At 54.5% G+C, this 14,377-nt stretch overlaps 1 protein-coding gene across 1 annotated transcript in view; it reads left to right on the top strand.

The window, feature by feature from the left end:
* Positions 1-10,355, top strand: part of Klf13 (KLF transcription factor 13) — a 45,937-nt gene extending 35,582 nt beyond the window's left edge. The window contains exon 2 of the mRNA XM_070043100.1: positions 4,938-10,355. Coding sequence (XP_069899201.1) covers positions 4,938-5,227 — 290 coding nt within the window. The 3' untranslated portion in view covers positions 5,228-10,355. The remainder of the gene's footprint in view (positions 1-4,937) is intronic.
* The last annotated feature ends 4,022 nt before the right edge of the window (positions 10,356-14,377 follow it).

The following is a 14,377-nucleotide window of genomic DNA, read 5'->3' as shown; positions in this document are numbered from 1 at the left end:
CCGGGAGGACCCGCGCGGTGGCCGCCGCAGGTGCTGCGGGCCGGGAGCCCCGCCTGCACCTTGCAAGGTGCTGGCACCCTGGCCGCGGCTGGCGCCGGGAATCGGAGCGCGAGAGCCGGGCAGAGGCGAGTTCGAGGACCGGCCCCAGGAGCTGTGAGCCCGGCCAGCCCGGCTGCACTTGTCCCCGCGTGCGGGGGCCGGTGGGCGGGCCGGGGGCGAGCCCGGGAGAACCGGGCTTGGTGGAGGAGAGCGGGGCCCGCCTCTCCCTCTTGCTGGGAACACGCCGTTCCCGCCCAGGCCTGCGGCTTGGGCAAGAGGCGCTGGTGGGACGCGGTGTTCCCTGATAAGATGAGGCAATCGCGCCCGGCCCGCCGCGGCCGGCGAGCAGCGGCACCGGGAACATTTATGTAACCTCGGGGGCCGCGCGCCAAGCCCCGCCCCGCCCCAAGCCCCGAGCCCCGCCCACAGCGCCGCAGCCAACCACAGCCGCCACCCCCGCCCCGTCCCAAGGCCTGGCCACACCCACGACGCTACAGCCACGCCCCTGGCCACGCCCCTCCTGGAGCGTCACCCCACCCGGCGTGCCAGGCTGTGCCCTGCCCGCCCCGACACCACACGGCACCTTGCAAGCTTCACCTCGCTATGTCCCCCCAACCTTCCACCTGGCTTGCCGCTTCAGGCCCGCGTGGAATGCCTGAGACCCCTCCCCTCATTCTATGACCCCTGTCTGGCCCCTCCCCCAGACTCCCACAGGGTGTGCATCCCCCCCCTCGCCCCTGCACCCAGTCCTCACAGGGCAGACCCCAGTACCCTCCTCCAGGCCCCCATCCCCAGCCCGTCCCGTGTCCACAGCCCCTGCCTCCTTGGACCCTCCTGGCATTGGACCCTGGGATCCGGAGTGTCCAGACCATCTCGCTGCACGGGAGGGCTGGTGTCCCCTTAGGGAACTAGACTGGTTCTCCCCCTCCCCCGACCCCCACTGAGGTCTCTGCCATCCTACTGCTGCCTCCTTGCCAGTGCCCAGGAGGGGGACCCGGCTTGTTTTGTCCTGTGGGAGGAGGTAGGCTCATAACCCCCCCCCCCCAGGCCCTCCTCTGCCCATCTCCCTCTGGGATGCTCCCTGTGCTCTTTCAACTCAGCCACTCCACCCTGAGGTCAAAGAGGGGTTTCAGGGTAAGGGTGGGAGACACCTGCAGGCGCTGCAGTCCTTTCCAGGGGCTGTGGACCTACACCTTTCATTTAACAGCTGGAGATGTAGCTCAGCAGCTCCTGCCTAGCAAAGCATGTGACAGCGTTCAAACCCTAGTGCCACCAACAAAAGAAAACAAAACACCTTTCCATAACAGTGACACCATTTGCTCTTTGTTCTCCCCAACGAGTAACGTGGAATATTCCAGAGGCTACGTGATGTGTGATGACCTCACCCTCCTGGACAGCTACTGGAATATGTACTTAGGCTTAAGAATTCTTTCATTTCTAATTTGATAAATTTCAACTAACTTAAAATAACAAAAGCTCTTCCGGGACCTTGCTGATCATTTGCATGACACTGCCCTGCAATGGGTAGTTTTCTGTACCCCCTTGTCCCTCCCATCCTCTCTCTCTGATTGGTTCTTGTCAGCATCCCAGGTGCTGCGGTAATGTTGCTGTTTGTGGGTCATGCTGGCACTCCGTGCTGCTCCGGCTCAACGTGAGCCATAACTTCATTCCTAGACCTGCTAATTGGCTGCCACCTCTGCTGAAATAGCCGATGAGAGAGAGCGCACGCGGGGAAGGCTCACACCAGTCTAGGTCTGGACATTGAGAAAGTGTGGCTCACACCTGTAATCCTAGCTACTCTGGAGGCTGAGCTCTGAGAATCCCGGTTCAAGAAAGTCCATGAGACTCTGATCTCCAATTAACACTCCCTGCCGCCGCCCCCCCCCCCCCCCCACATAGCTGAGAGAGAACTGTAGCTCAAATGGTAGAGTGTTAGCCTTGAACACAGAAGCTAAGACATAGTGCCCAGGCCTTGAGTTCAAGTCCCAGGACCAGCCCAGAAACAAAAAATCCACCACCTCCCTCTACCCTGATGCCATCTAGGAGAATGGATTAAGGTAAACAGTAAGTTTATTCGAAAAGGAAAGGAAAGTAGCCATGAAAGAAAATAATGAGGCTCCAGGGATCTGGTGAAGGGCTGGAAGAAGAGTCCAATGGCATCCTCTCAAGAGCGGTTTATAGTACAGGGCTCCTCCCATGTCTCCTCCTCTGAGCCGTGCACCAATTCATTAGTGGCTTGTGCATGCGCCACACCCACTGTTTCCATTGGTTGAGTGAGAACCCAGGGCATTATGGGAAAAAAGGGTTGAGTAGGAACTCAGCATTATGGAAGGAAGAACCAGTTGGAGTCCAAGGCACTGTGGGAACAAGAACCATCATGATGGGACACATTACCTGCCACATGTTATGTCCAACACTTTTTACCTAACATTCCCCCTTCCTCAACCCCAGCAGCCCATCTCCTGGGATGGGACAGCTTTCTGCATTCCTGACCTCAGATGGCCCATCTATCATTCTACCCACATGAGTGAGTGCTCCCCGGGATAGTAAGAAGACAAACCCCCAGCAAAAGCAAAGCGGAAAGAGTTCGGGTTGGTTCCCAAACTCAAATCTAAGAAGATCCAGTTGATGAGGAAAACAGACCAACGTTTAGGAGTGCACGTGGAGTGCGTGCCAAGCCTCGCACAGAGCTGGTTGTCTGCAACTGTGACTTCACTGTGGGGACCCCTCCCCGCCCCCCTCCTCACCCCTCCGACTGCCATATCTGTTTCCTGTGCCACTCATAACACCTGACCACAAGCTGGGTGGCTGCGAACAACAGAAATGTACTCCCAAAAGTTCCTGAAAACAGATGCCCCAAAAGCAGGATGTTGGCACGGGGTTGGTTTCTTTCAGGGAGAACCCGGCTTCTCCTCTGGCTTCTGGCGCTGGCATTCCAGAGTGCTCTGGGCTTGCCAACGCGTCCCACCAATTTCTGTCACCATGTCTCACACACCTCTGGTCCTTGTGACCTCATCTCAAGATCCTTAAGTATGTCTGCCAAGGACCCTTACCTCAAGTTAGGTCACCACATGGTTCTCAGGGAGGTAGGACCTGGGTATATCTTTTTGGGGATTACTGTTTGCTTCTCTGCAGGAAGTAAGGAGCTGGTCTGGGTTGGTACTGTTAGGACACGGTAGAGACAGAATCTGAGGCTATGTTTAGTGCTGGACCATTTCATGGTGGACTTCCCCAGACTCTCGATGACTAATGCACGCAGTGAATCGCAAGGAGTGGAAGTAATGAGACTTTCTTCCCTCCGTTATTGACGAGCGTTTTCTTTCCCCTGGAACCAATTAGTACTAAATGAACGTGGTTTAGAAAATGTTTGGGCTAGACAGTTAAAGAATTATATTTAAACCTTGCCTTTTATTGTTGTTGAAGGCATAAATACATATGATTTTTTTTAAATTATGACTAAAAGCATCTCATGCAATTCCACTCTCCAGGGACCAATACGTCTCTTATTTATTTGAGGTGTCACTATCATGGACTGTGATTTTCGTCTCTATTTTGTTTATTTTAGTGGTATTGGGGTTTGAGCTCTGGACCTCACACTTGCTAGACAGGTTCTCTACCACTTGAGCCATATCCCTAGTCCTTTTTGCTTTAGGTATTTTATTTTTCATGCAAAGTCTTTTTTTTTTTTTTGCCCTGGCAGGCTTGGATTGTAATCTTCCTCTTTATACCTATTGTATAGCTGGGATATAGGCATGCCATCCCACCTCATGTTTTTATCATTGAGATGGGGTCTTGCTAACTTTATGCACAGAGTAGTCTTGGACAGTCTTCCAGATCTCTGCCTAACTGGGATTACAGGCATGAGCTACTGTGTTTGATTGTACTTGTTATACCAGTGTGAGAAAGGTTGTATTCGGAGGTGCCAGGCCCCACCCCTGAGCCGTCTGTGTGATTTTTGTGGTGGTTTATAGTTGATCTGGGTAAATGATGGTCTGTCCCTTGATTTGAGCAAAGGATGGGAGCAAAGAACAGAGTCCTGATTGTAGTCAGCCTCTACTGACACCCCCCACACACACACACATACACTGGACCCTGCCTCCTGAGCCCCCAGGGCTTGTTCTTGGCTAGGACCCTTGTCTTTCACCGTGCTTGGAGCCCCTGCTTTGTGGAGCAAACAGGAGCAACAGGCTGGTAGCTGTCCAGCCTGGCTTGCTCCTGGAGATGCCAATCTGATCCCCTTATGCTATAAGATTAAGGAGAGTCAGAATTGGAGCTGGGCTCCCTGGGACCTGTGTAGGTGCATCTGGACTCATGTAGACATGTGGTATTAGGGTATGATCCTGTGCCCCCCCCCTTTCCCAGGGGCTGGGGACAGGAGGCCCTGCATGGCCATATTGGATGACTCTGTGTGTGTGTCTGTGTGTCAGTAATGGGGCTTGAACTCAGAGCCTAGATGCTGATCCTGAGCTCTTTCATTCAGGACTAGTGCTCATCCATTTTGAGCCACCGCAACATGTCCAGTTTTCTAGTGGTTCGTTGGAGAAAAGAGTCTCATGATCTTTCCTGTCCTGGCTGGCTTTGAACCCAGATCCTCAGCTTTCAGCCTCCTGAGTAGCTAGGATGACAGGCGTGCGCCACCAGCTCCTAGCGTGGATGACGTTCTTAGGGATGCTCCCTGATAGGAACCTGTGTCATTTCATGCTGGGACCTGTCCTGTGCTTCTCCCATCTGTGGACGCCGGGCATGGCCTGCCACACCCTCCGGCCACAGCAGCTGGCAGGCCGGGCCTGGGGTGGGGTGAGGAGCCAGGGGGTGGAGGTGGGGGAGTCTCGGCGATGGTGGCAAGGTCGCCCCCCTGGGTGGCACCAACCCTCACGCTCTGCCCCTGTCACCCACAGGTGAGCGGCCCTTTGCCTGCAGCTGGCAGGAGTGCAACAAGAAGTTCGCGCGCTCCGACGAGCTGGCCCGGCACTACCGCACGCACACCGGCGAGAAGAAGTTCAGCTGCCCCATCTGCGAGAAGCGCTTCATGCGCAGCGACCACCTGACGAAGCACGCGCGCCGCCACGCCAACTTCCACCCGGGCATGCTGCAGCGGCGCGGCGGGGGCTCGCGGACCGGCTCGCTCAGCGACTACAGCCGCTCCGACGCCAGCAGCCCCACCATCAGCCCGGCCAGCTCACCCTGAGCACCCGCAGACCCCGCCCCCACCCCTCCCGAGCCCCCCCTGGCCAGCCCCGCGCCTAGCCAGCCCCACCTCCCACCCCCCAACCTGAACGCAGCCATGAGCTCACCGACTCCCTCTCCTCCTCTCGGCCCTTGCTCCTTCCTTTGGTGAGAAGAAAGCGGAGTGAGAACTCAAGATGTCCACGAAACAAAACACTTTTCTTCACCTCAGGTGTCAAAGTCAATTTGTAAAAAAAGAAAACAAAAAAAACAAACAAAAATCAAAAAAAGACAAAAAAAAAATAAAAATAAAACCCATACCACCCACCGGTCGCACAATAGAGATAACCCACGGAGTTGAGATTCAGCGGTGTTGAACCCCCGTTTCTCAGGGATGGACGCGGTCCCCGATGTCTGTGAGGGCGCACCCCTCTCCTGCCACCTTCGTCTGTACATAGATTTGCACTCTGGAATCGTCGAGAAGCTTTGGGAACACACTGGAGGCGCAGCAAGCCAACCTTACCTGGTCAGGTGGGGCTGAGCGGCCATTCTGGGAGGGAGGGGTGGGACAGAGCCCCGCCCCACCCCCTCCCCACTCCAGGAACAGATGTGGTCACCAACCTTGGTGACCCCTAAAAGTGAGGCCTGTGTCGGCCTCTTCCTACCTACCCACGCGCCCAGCCTCAGTCTCCTGCCCCAGGCCTGGCGTGGGACCCAGGTGGGTCTGAGAGATGGGTCTCCTCAGAAGGATGCCTTAAATTGTACCAGGCCGTGGAGGAAGCAGGCCATCTTGGAGGGGCCTGCAGGAGAGATGGATCTGTCCTTCATAGCCGGACCTCCCTGCCTCCAGGAGCACTGGAAGCCAAGATGCAAGCCCAGGGCAGGGGTGCCATTGCATGGCATAGACCTCCAAGGAGACAAGGCTGGGGGACCCATCGTTCGCAAGCCATGTTCTCTGACCGGAAGCTGGAGCCTGGGAATTCTGTACTACGATGATTCCAGCGAGGGATGTTGGTGCTGCGTGCAGTTCCAGAACTCTCCTGCCCAGGGGAGGCTGGAGAGGTGCCTTGGTTTGCAGCCGTGGGCAGAGAGCCACGGGTGCACGTGGCCGCCGTCCCTGCGTGGGCCAGCGCAGGCGCACTCCTCGCCAGGACGTGGGGACTTGGGACTTTGGCGGGAGTCGAGCCACGGATGTGATGGGAAACTGGACATTCTGTCTCCTCCCCCCCCTACCCCGGGGAGCCCCAGACAGAACATTGTGGGAAATGCTTTTCTCAGACCTTCATGCCCCCCTGGGGTGCAGGCTTAGCACCCGCTTTTCCCTTTTCTCTCTTCTGCCTGCCCTGCCTGGGAGGCCACACTGGGCCCACAGTGCTCCGACGCGAGCCTCGTCGGTGAGCGGGAGCCAAGCAGGGTCGTTCCCTGTGGTCCAGCGAGCTCCCCCGCAGACCTGGGGTGTCCACCCCATCTGGTGAGCCCCCAGACACCACCTCCCCTCTTTCCCAAGAGGAGGGGTCTACCGATGCTGGGCTCCAGGACAGAGCATACATGTGTGTATGTGCGTGTGTGTGTGCGCGCACGTGCGTGCGTATGTGTGTATGTGCCTGTGTGTTTTTGTTGGGCGGGTGGGTTTGGGGTGGACTGGGGGGTATCTTGCAGAGATCTCTACTTTGAGGGAGAGGGCCAGCCCTGGGGACTCAGAAGGCCATAGACGGCCCTCTTGGGCCTGGAGTGCCTTGGTTGTAGCCATTCTGCTTCTTTCCAGCACTCACCCTAGGGTAGGGTGCTGCACAGAGAAATCAGAGACCAGGCCCTGGGAGACCAGGCCCTGCAGCCTCTGGTCGCTGTGTCACGTGAGGTGTCCCTTCCTAGTACTTGTGTCCGTTTTGAGAGGCTAATGCATGCGGTAGGTGCCGAGTCGGGTCGCGGCGTGGCTCCTGCCCTGGGTGGGGACGGTGGCTGGAGACGGTGATGGTTGGACGCAGAACCCGTGGGCCCTGTGGCCTCCAGGCCCGTCACAGCCTTGCGCTTGCGTCTGGTCCGGGTGTGAGAATGAGCTATGTGGTAGGGAGAAGAGAGCCCTGGGTGCTTCGGGTGTGGCCCTCTTCATGCCCAGTTCCAAAGTAAGGTCTCTTCCCAAAGTTGTTCTTGTGTGAGGCAGGGTGAAGGGGGGAGGGGGGGAAGCCACACTCTGAACACATTTCATGTCTCAGGAATTCACATTCCAGGTTCAGGAATTTTATTCCAAAGTCCTTTGGTGCACCACATCCATGGTTTTGAAGGCAGAGAGGGAGCAGCGAGTCTCCGTGGAAGGGATCTGCCCACCGCATCTGAGAAGGATGTTTTGCTAACTCCACACCTATCTGCCTGCACATAGGAAAGGAAGAAAAAAAAGAAGGACTCTAAACCCAGTCATCTTGGAATAAAAGAAAGAGCTGGTTTGTTTTGGAGTGGGGGTGGGGGAGGGGGTGGGGGAGGGGAAGTGGGCGTAGGCTGTTTCCAAAGAGAGCACTTAATTTAATTTTTCCTCTTAAAATGACCCAGGGCTGTTCCGTCTGATAGATGGAAGGGTAACATTGCCTTAAAACAGAAATATGCAGGCGTTGGCTATTTTTGGCAAATGAGCGTGTCTTCACTCCCAAAGCAGTTTTCCTTTAATGGCCGGGAGCCGTCTCTCCAGCCATTGGGGCCTGGCCAGGGAAGTGGGGCCTGTGCCCCCCTCCCCCGCCAGACCCTCCCAAATCATCCAGGGGCTTACATTCATCTCATCGAAGTGGGTGTGGTGGGGGATCCATGAATCTGGGTGTGTGTGGGGGGAGTCGTGAGCAGGTTTCCATCCTATCATGTGGGCGAGGGGCGCCTTGTAAGGAATGTCTTCTGAGTCCGGGTAGATCTCGAGGCCTTTCCTTTGTATAAATTTGGGCCTTGTGTGCTAGTTTCAGGGGACCTAAGGGGTGACAAGTCAAGCCTTCATGGGGGGGGTGTTGCTGACTTTAGTTCTGGTGGGGGTCGGTGATCTTCATCTGAAGGTCACCGTGTTAACGTGAGCCCTCCCCCCCCAAACAGAAGAGCCTGAAAGTGACAACATCAGCTGCCAGGGCTGCAGCTCACACACAGCCCAAACCAGAAAGCCCCTGTTCACATCAGCCATATTAGGGGAATGGCTTTCTGCTCCCCGATGTCTACTGAATCCTACAGCCATACTGAAAAGCAAGAGGGACACTCCGGTCCTGGCCATGGGGGGCCCCAGGGAGGCTGCTCTCCTGACAGGTGCTATGCAGGGATGGGCAACAGGTGCCCCGGCCGGGGGGCGTGGCCTGGGAGGTGCCCCACCCCCACCCTGTCCGCAGCTTTATGCTGAGGCCAGCTTCAGGCACAGGGGCAAGATTCACCACGGGGCGGCCTCCAGATGCCACTGCCCACACCCTGGTGACCCTCCCGCCTAGCCATGGCCCGGGTAGCCAGCCATTCACACCAGCAAAGGTGATGGGATGGAGGGTGGGGGGGTAGAGGCACAGGGGTCTTCCGTGGTCCCCACTTCAAGGGTGGCAGAACTGGGGTGGGGGGCGTCTCTGTTTGGGATTCCCGCCTCCCAGCCCAGTGTGTTGGGAAGATGTCTCCCCACTTCCTTGCCGGGAGCAGGTGCTACGGCAGACAGGGACTTCCGGGGGACCGCCTTGGCTGGGCCTATCCCAGCAGGAAGATGGGGTCTGAGCAATCGTGCATCCTCGTTTCTCAGCTCCTGCCTGTGGCTTACCTGACAGGTGTCACTGATTTTTTTTTTCCTTTTTTTAAGCCTATTTTTGAAAGGTCACGTAGTGAGAAGCAGGGCTGGAGGCTGGGGCCGGCCGCCCCGTGACGGGTAGGAAATGCTTTGTAGGTCACCCACATCTTTTGTTCTCCAAAGTTTCCACGTGAGTTTCCTGGTGAGCCTATCTTCCCAAACGAAACTCCAGATGGGGGGCTGGCGGTTTTGACATCTGGATGGCCCCTGGGGAAGGGCTCCGGTCCTGTGAGTAATTTTCCTGATTCAGAGGCTGCTCGAAGGCTTGTCCTGGATACATTCCAGAGAGTTCTGCACCAGAACTTGGTTGGATGCACAATCCGGCTTACTACTGATAGATAGCCTGGACACCTTCACCTAAGCGGCTGTTCCTGCTGCAGGCCGGCCCTCCCTTGCCAGTCCCAAGAAGTCTGGGACTGAGTTGTGGCGGGAACCCCTGTGGCCAAGAGGGGAAGGGGTGGGGGAGCAGCTTGGTGTCTGTCGAGCACCCCCACCCCTCAGCTGAGCTTGGCCTGTAGCCATCTTGCCCGGCCTGGCCCCCACATCTCCTACAGCTTTAAAAACGGCCTCTTTTATTTAAAATACCAACAGGATGGGAGCCAAGGCCTCCCCTGGCCTGCTCCATACATTCCAGGGGGGCGGGGTGCACCCGCAGACTTCAGGGGTCCCCCTCTGTGGTCTTCCTACCCACTGGGTCGCAGAGCTGAGAAGAGGCGCCCAGGGGGTGCGGGCAGCCATCATCCCCTGAGTCTGTCTGCAGATCAGGGCACTGGCTTTGCCCCTAAGAGGCTCAGGGTACCCAGTGTTTGGGTGGGGGGAGTCTACCCCCAAGGATGCCAGAGGCTCTGCGTTATTGGGGGGTCTGGCTTGCTGCAGTGCCTCAGGTAACCTGGGATTGCTTCTGTGCTTGTGTTGGGTCCCCAGGTGACCCCTTTCCCACCTCCAAAATCATTGTGGAATTTTCTGGAATTGTTTGCCAACCCTCCCCCTCCCCCCCCCCCCCCCGGCAGAATGCAAGGGTCCAAGACCATTTCCATCAAGTTCTCGTTCTTCCTTTACTGTAGGAACTTTTTGTTTGGTTTTGTTTAACCAGCTCCCCTCCCCACACCCAACCCCATGCCTCCGGAGGCCGCCGTCTACCGCCCAGATCACTACAGTGAAGTATTACCGTTGTACAGGTCCCAATCTGGCCTCGGCTTGCTCGGATAAAACTTTGTATGTATTTTGTAAGGCATAGATTCTATATTGTAATGATGTCCTATGCAAAAAGAAAAAAATAATGAAATTGTAAATTTTATTGTTTTAACATGTATGCATGTTTAGTGACGTTTACATTTTGAAATAAAATTTATGATTCCTTATTTTACTCGCCTGTACTGGTATTGTTGTTGTTTGTCCACTCTATCACTATATCAAATACCTGAGATTGTCAGTTTACAAAGAGAAAGGTTTCGCTGGGTATGTTGACACATACCTGTAATCCCGGCTACTTGGAAGATGGAGATATAGAGGATTACGGTTTGAGGCTGGTTGGGAGATGGGGGTGAGGGACTCAACATCGCTTTCAACCAACAAGTCATGAGTAGTAGCGCCTGCCTGAGACCCCAGCTACCCCAAAAGCATAGATAGGTAAGAAAAACACTATCTGAACCCTGCCCTAGAAAGATGTCAGATCCTCAGTGGGTGCCTGGGACTCACCCTTTTCATCCTACTCAGAAGGCTGAGATCTGAGAATCACAGTTCAAAACCAGCCTGGGCAGGAAAGTCCATAAGACTCTTATCTCCAATTAACCCCCCTACCCCACCCACCCCCCAGAAAAAAGCCAAGGCCTAGCATGCATGAAGCCCTGGCTTGGATTACCTAGTACCACATACCACATACACAGAAAAAGCCCGAGTGGAGCTGTGGCTCAAATGGTAAGAATGTTTGCCTTGAGCAAAAGAAACAAAAGGACAGTGCCCAGGCCCTGAGTTCAAGTCCCAGGACTGGCAAGAAAAAAAAAAAAAAAGGCCAGATGTAGAACTGTGGTTTGAATGGTAGAGCACTAGCCTTGAGTACAAAAGCTCAGGGACAGCTCCCAGGCTGGAGTCCAGGACCAGCGTGCGCACACGCACACCACACACACACACACACACACACACACACACACACACACACACACACACACACACACACACACACACACACACACACACAGAGATCCTATCTAAAAAATGTGAAGTAAAGATGAGTACAAAGTGGCCCACATTGATAGAGCCTCCACCTCACAAGTATAAGGCCCTGAGTTCAAATCCAGTTTCTGCATGGATAAATAAATGAACAAAGAAGTGGGTAAGTGTATGTTTACTGTGGTTCCAGTTCATGGTCCTTGTGTAATGAAGCCAAGTTGCCCAGGCTTTGAGTTTAAGCCCATGACTAGCACAAAAAGGTCGGGGGGAGGAGAGGGGCGCCATGCCACCTCCAATGTGCGGATAGATGAGCGCAAGCTTTAACCCCTGGGCCTTAGGAAGATAGCAAATATTCACACTAGAGCGTTCCCATAGAAACCTGCACTTCCTCCCCGTGCAGCAGCTGTGTCTGTTCCCAGGTGCCTGCTCTGGGTAGAGTCTAGAAAATTGCCTGCATTTCTAGCCACTGAAATACCTGCCATTTACTATGGCCTGAGTCCAAAGGACTCAGAACAGGCCTGGACCCCTGGGATGGGGGTTAGGGGACACCTGTGCTCACTGACTGCCCTCTGGCTGCCCCCCAGAGGCCAGTAATGAGACAAGCAGTCACCTGGTCTGGCTTTTAGGTTGGTGCCCACTCACTGCTAGCCCGTGGGAGAAATTACCGGTGTAGTCCGCATCTCTGCCCTCAGCCTGGAGCAGATTCAAGATGGCGCTGAATCTGCACCTGTTGTTTACCAGGTAAATGAAAACCACCAGGAAACTCACACCATAACAAATGAGGGGGGTGGGGGTTGGAGATGTAGTTCAAGTGGTAGAGGACCAGCTAATGAATGAAAGCATCAGAAACGGAGTCTGAGTCCCAGTCTAAAACGAGATGATGATGATGATGATGATGATGTCGATGACAAATGGAGGCAGAGGCCAGCTCTTCCTGGCAGTGTATCAGAGGGGCGGGAGGATGTGATGTCTGTGCACATCTCCATGCTGAATGGACATGAACACAAGCACACATCTTCAAGACCAAGTTTTGCCCTCTTTGAGACATTTCCTTAGAGTTGGAGGCGGGGGGTGGGGGGGAGAAGGGGGGAGGACCCACTGTGGGACAGACCGCTTCCGTAAGCAGTACTGTCTGAAGATGTTCCCAGACACTTTCTAAAATCGACAGGAAGTCAGGTGCTGGTAGATCATTCCTGTAGTTCTTGCTACTCAGGAGGCTGAGATCTGAGGGTCGAGGTTCTAAACCAGCCCTGGCAGGAAAGTCAGTGAGACTCCAATCTCCAATGAACCACCAGAAAACCTCAAGTGGAGCTATGGCTCAAAGTGGAAGAGCTCTAGTCCTGAGCAAAAGAGCTCAGAAATAGCACCCAGGCTCTGAGTTCAACCCCCATAACTGACTAAACAACACAAACAAAAAAAAGTATGAGACAATGTCCAGGCATCCTGTGTTCAAGCCTCAGTACTGGCACCAAAATAAAACAATAAAGGATTGGAGGTATGGCTCAAGTAGTAGAATGCAAGGCCCTGAGTTCGGCCCCAGTGCCACCCACAAAGCCAAACAAAACAAAACGTATCTCATTAGTCATGATGTCACTGCTGAGACTGGAAAGGTCACTGTGAGGTCCTGCTCTGATTCCTTCGGAAGACTGGGGGTCTGGGGCCAGCATTCACTGAGCCCCATCTCAGGAACTGGGGGGAGGGGAAGATCAGCCTTGACTGTTCCTCAGAAGTATAGGAGGAAGAAAACACTTCCTCCAACAAGCACGCACTAAATTTTACTGATTTTCTTTTTTTGGTCAGTCTTGGGGCTTTTTTTTTTTTAGTGGTTCCTTGGAGACAGACTCTTATGGACTTTCCTGCCAGGGCTGGCTTTGAACCACAATCCTCAGATCTCAGCCTCCTGAGTAGCTAGGATGACCGACGTGAGCCGCTCTGGCTGAACTTTCTCCCTTTCTTCTTGGAAAGCCCCAGTAGACAATCATAGGAATGACTTAATTCTCATCATCTCCCAAAGGCCTCACCTCTATAAATACCATGGGTGGGTTAGGTTTCCACTCTCTTAGTACCTCCCCATGGAGGTTGAACTACAGCAAGAGTTTGAGAGGGGACAACATACATTCAAACTCAAAGCCGATCTACAGTGTGGCGGTGTTCAAGCAGATGCTCGCCAGGAATGCTGGGAAAGGCTCTGAGTTCTGGAAAGGAGTCTGGTGACCAGCAGCAGTGACCAGTCACAGTGCTTTCCGGGGAACTCATTGGGCCCATCTTCCCCTTCCGTCTCTGCCACGCTGTGGTACAGGGCTTGCCTCTGGCACACCCCTAATATAAAGCATGGCACATTTATTCTCTTACAGGTCCAAGGGCTAGAAGTCCAAGCTGAGTCTTCCAGGGCAAGAATCAAGGCATCTGCAGGACTAGCTCCTTCTAGAGTCTCCGACGTGACCTGCACACCTTAGCTTGTGGCACTTCCTCCTTTCAAAGCCGGACCGTCTGTGCTCTTCTCTGACCTCCTACCTCCCTCTGAGGAGCAGCCTGTGATTGCTTCCTGATAACCCAGGACTGTCCCCACCTGTCCAGCCAGCCTGTCCGCTCCTCCCTGTATCTCCTGAAATGAGCCTCAACCCGGGAACATGCAGGCGTTGAGTGATTTACAATGGTGTTTTGGAAAATGGTCCTTGCACACTTCCTCTGCTTCTTGTCCATCTTCTACACCCTGCCCAGTACTGGAGCTGGAACTAAGGGCCTGAACACTGTTCCTTAGCTTTTTCACTCAAGGCTGGTTCTCTTCTCTACCACTTGAGCCACAGCTCTACTTCTGGCTTCATTGGAAGGTTCATTGGAAGGTAAGTGTCTCATAGACTTTAAACTACAAATCCCATTTCTCAGCCTCTTGTGTAGCAAGGATTACAAGCTTGAGTCCCTGGCATATCTTTTGCTTTTGTTGTTGCTATTTAAATCACAGACACCTCCAAGGCTTCTCCAAGATCTGACTTCCAGTTTGCAGGACTGGCGCTCAGAGCGGAGAGGATGGCGTTGTACCCTTCCCACCATCATCCAGGGTGTGTCCTATACTAACCTTCTACCCAGGAACAGAGCTGCTGCTGGTTCATGAGACCTAAATTCTAATGAAAACACAAACCCCCAATCTAGGGGGTGATGCGTCTGCTAGGGGGGCAGGGTTGACTCACACAACAGCACCTCTGGGCACTGGGGACAAGC

Source organism: Dipodomys merriami, unplaced genomic scaffold (genome assembly GCF_024711535.1).
Source record: "Dipodomys merriami isolate MVZ:Mamm:240054 unplaced genomic scaffold, mDipMer1.0.p SCAF_33, whole genome shotgun sequence".
NCBI lineage: Eukaryota > Metazoa > Chordata > Mammalia > Rodentia > Heteromyidae > Dipodomys > Dipodomys merriami.
This window is presented reverse-complemented; position numbering and strand designations above follow the sequence as displayed.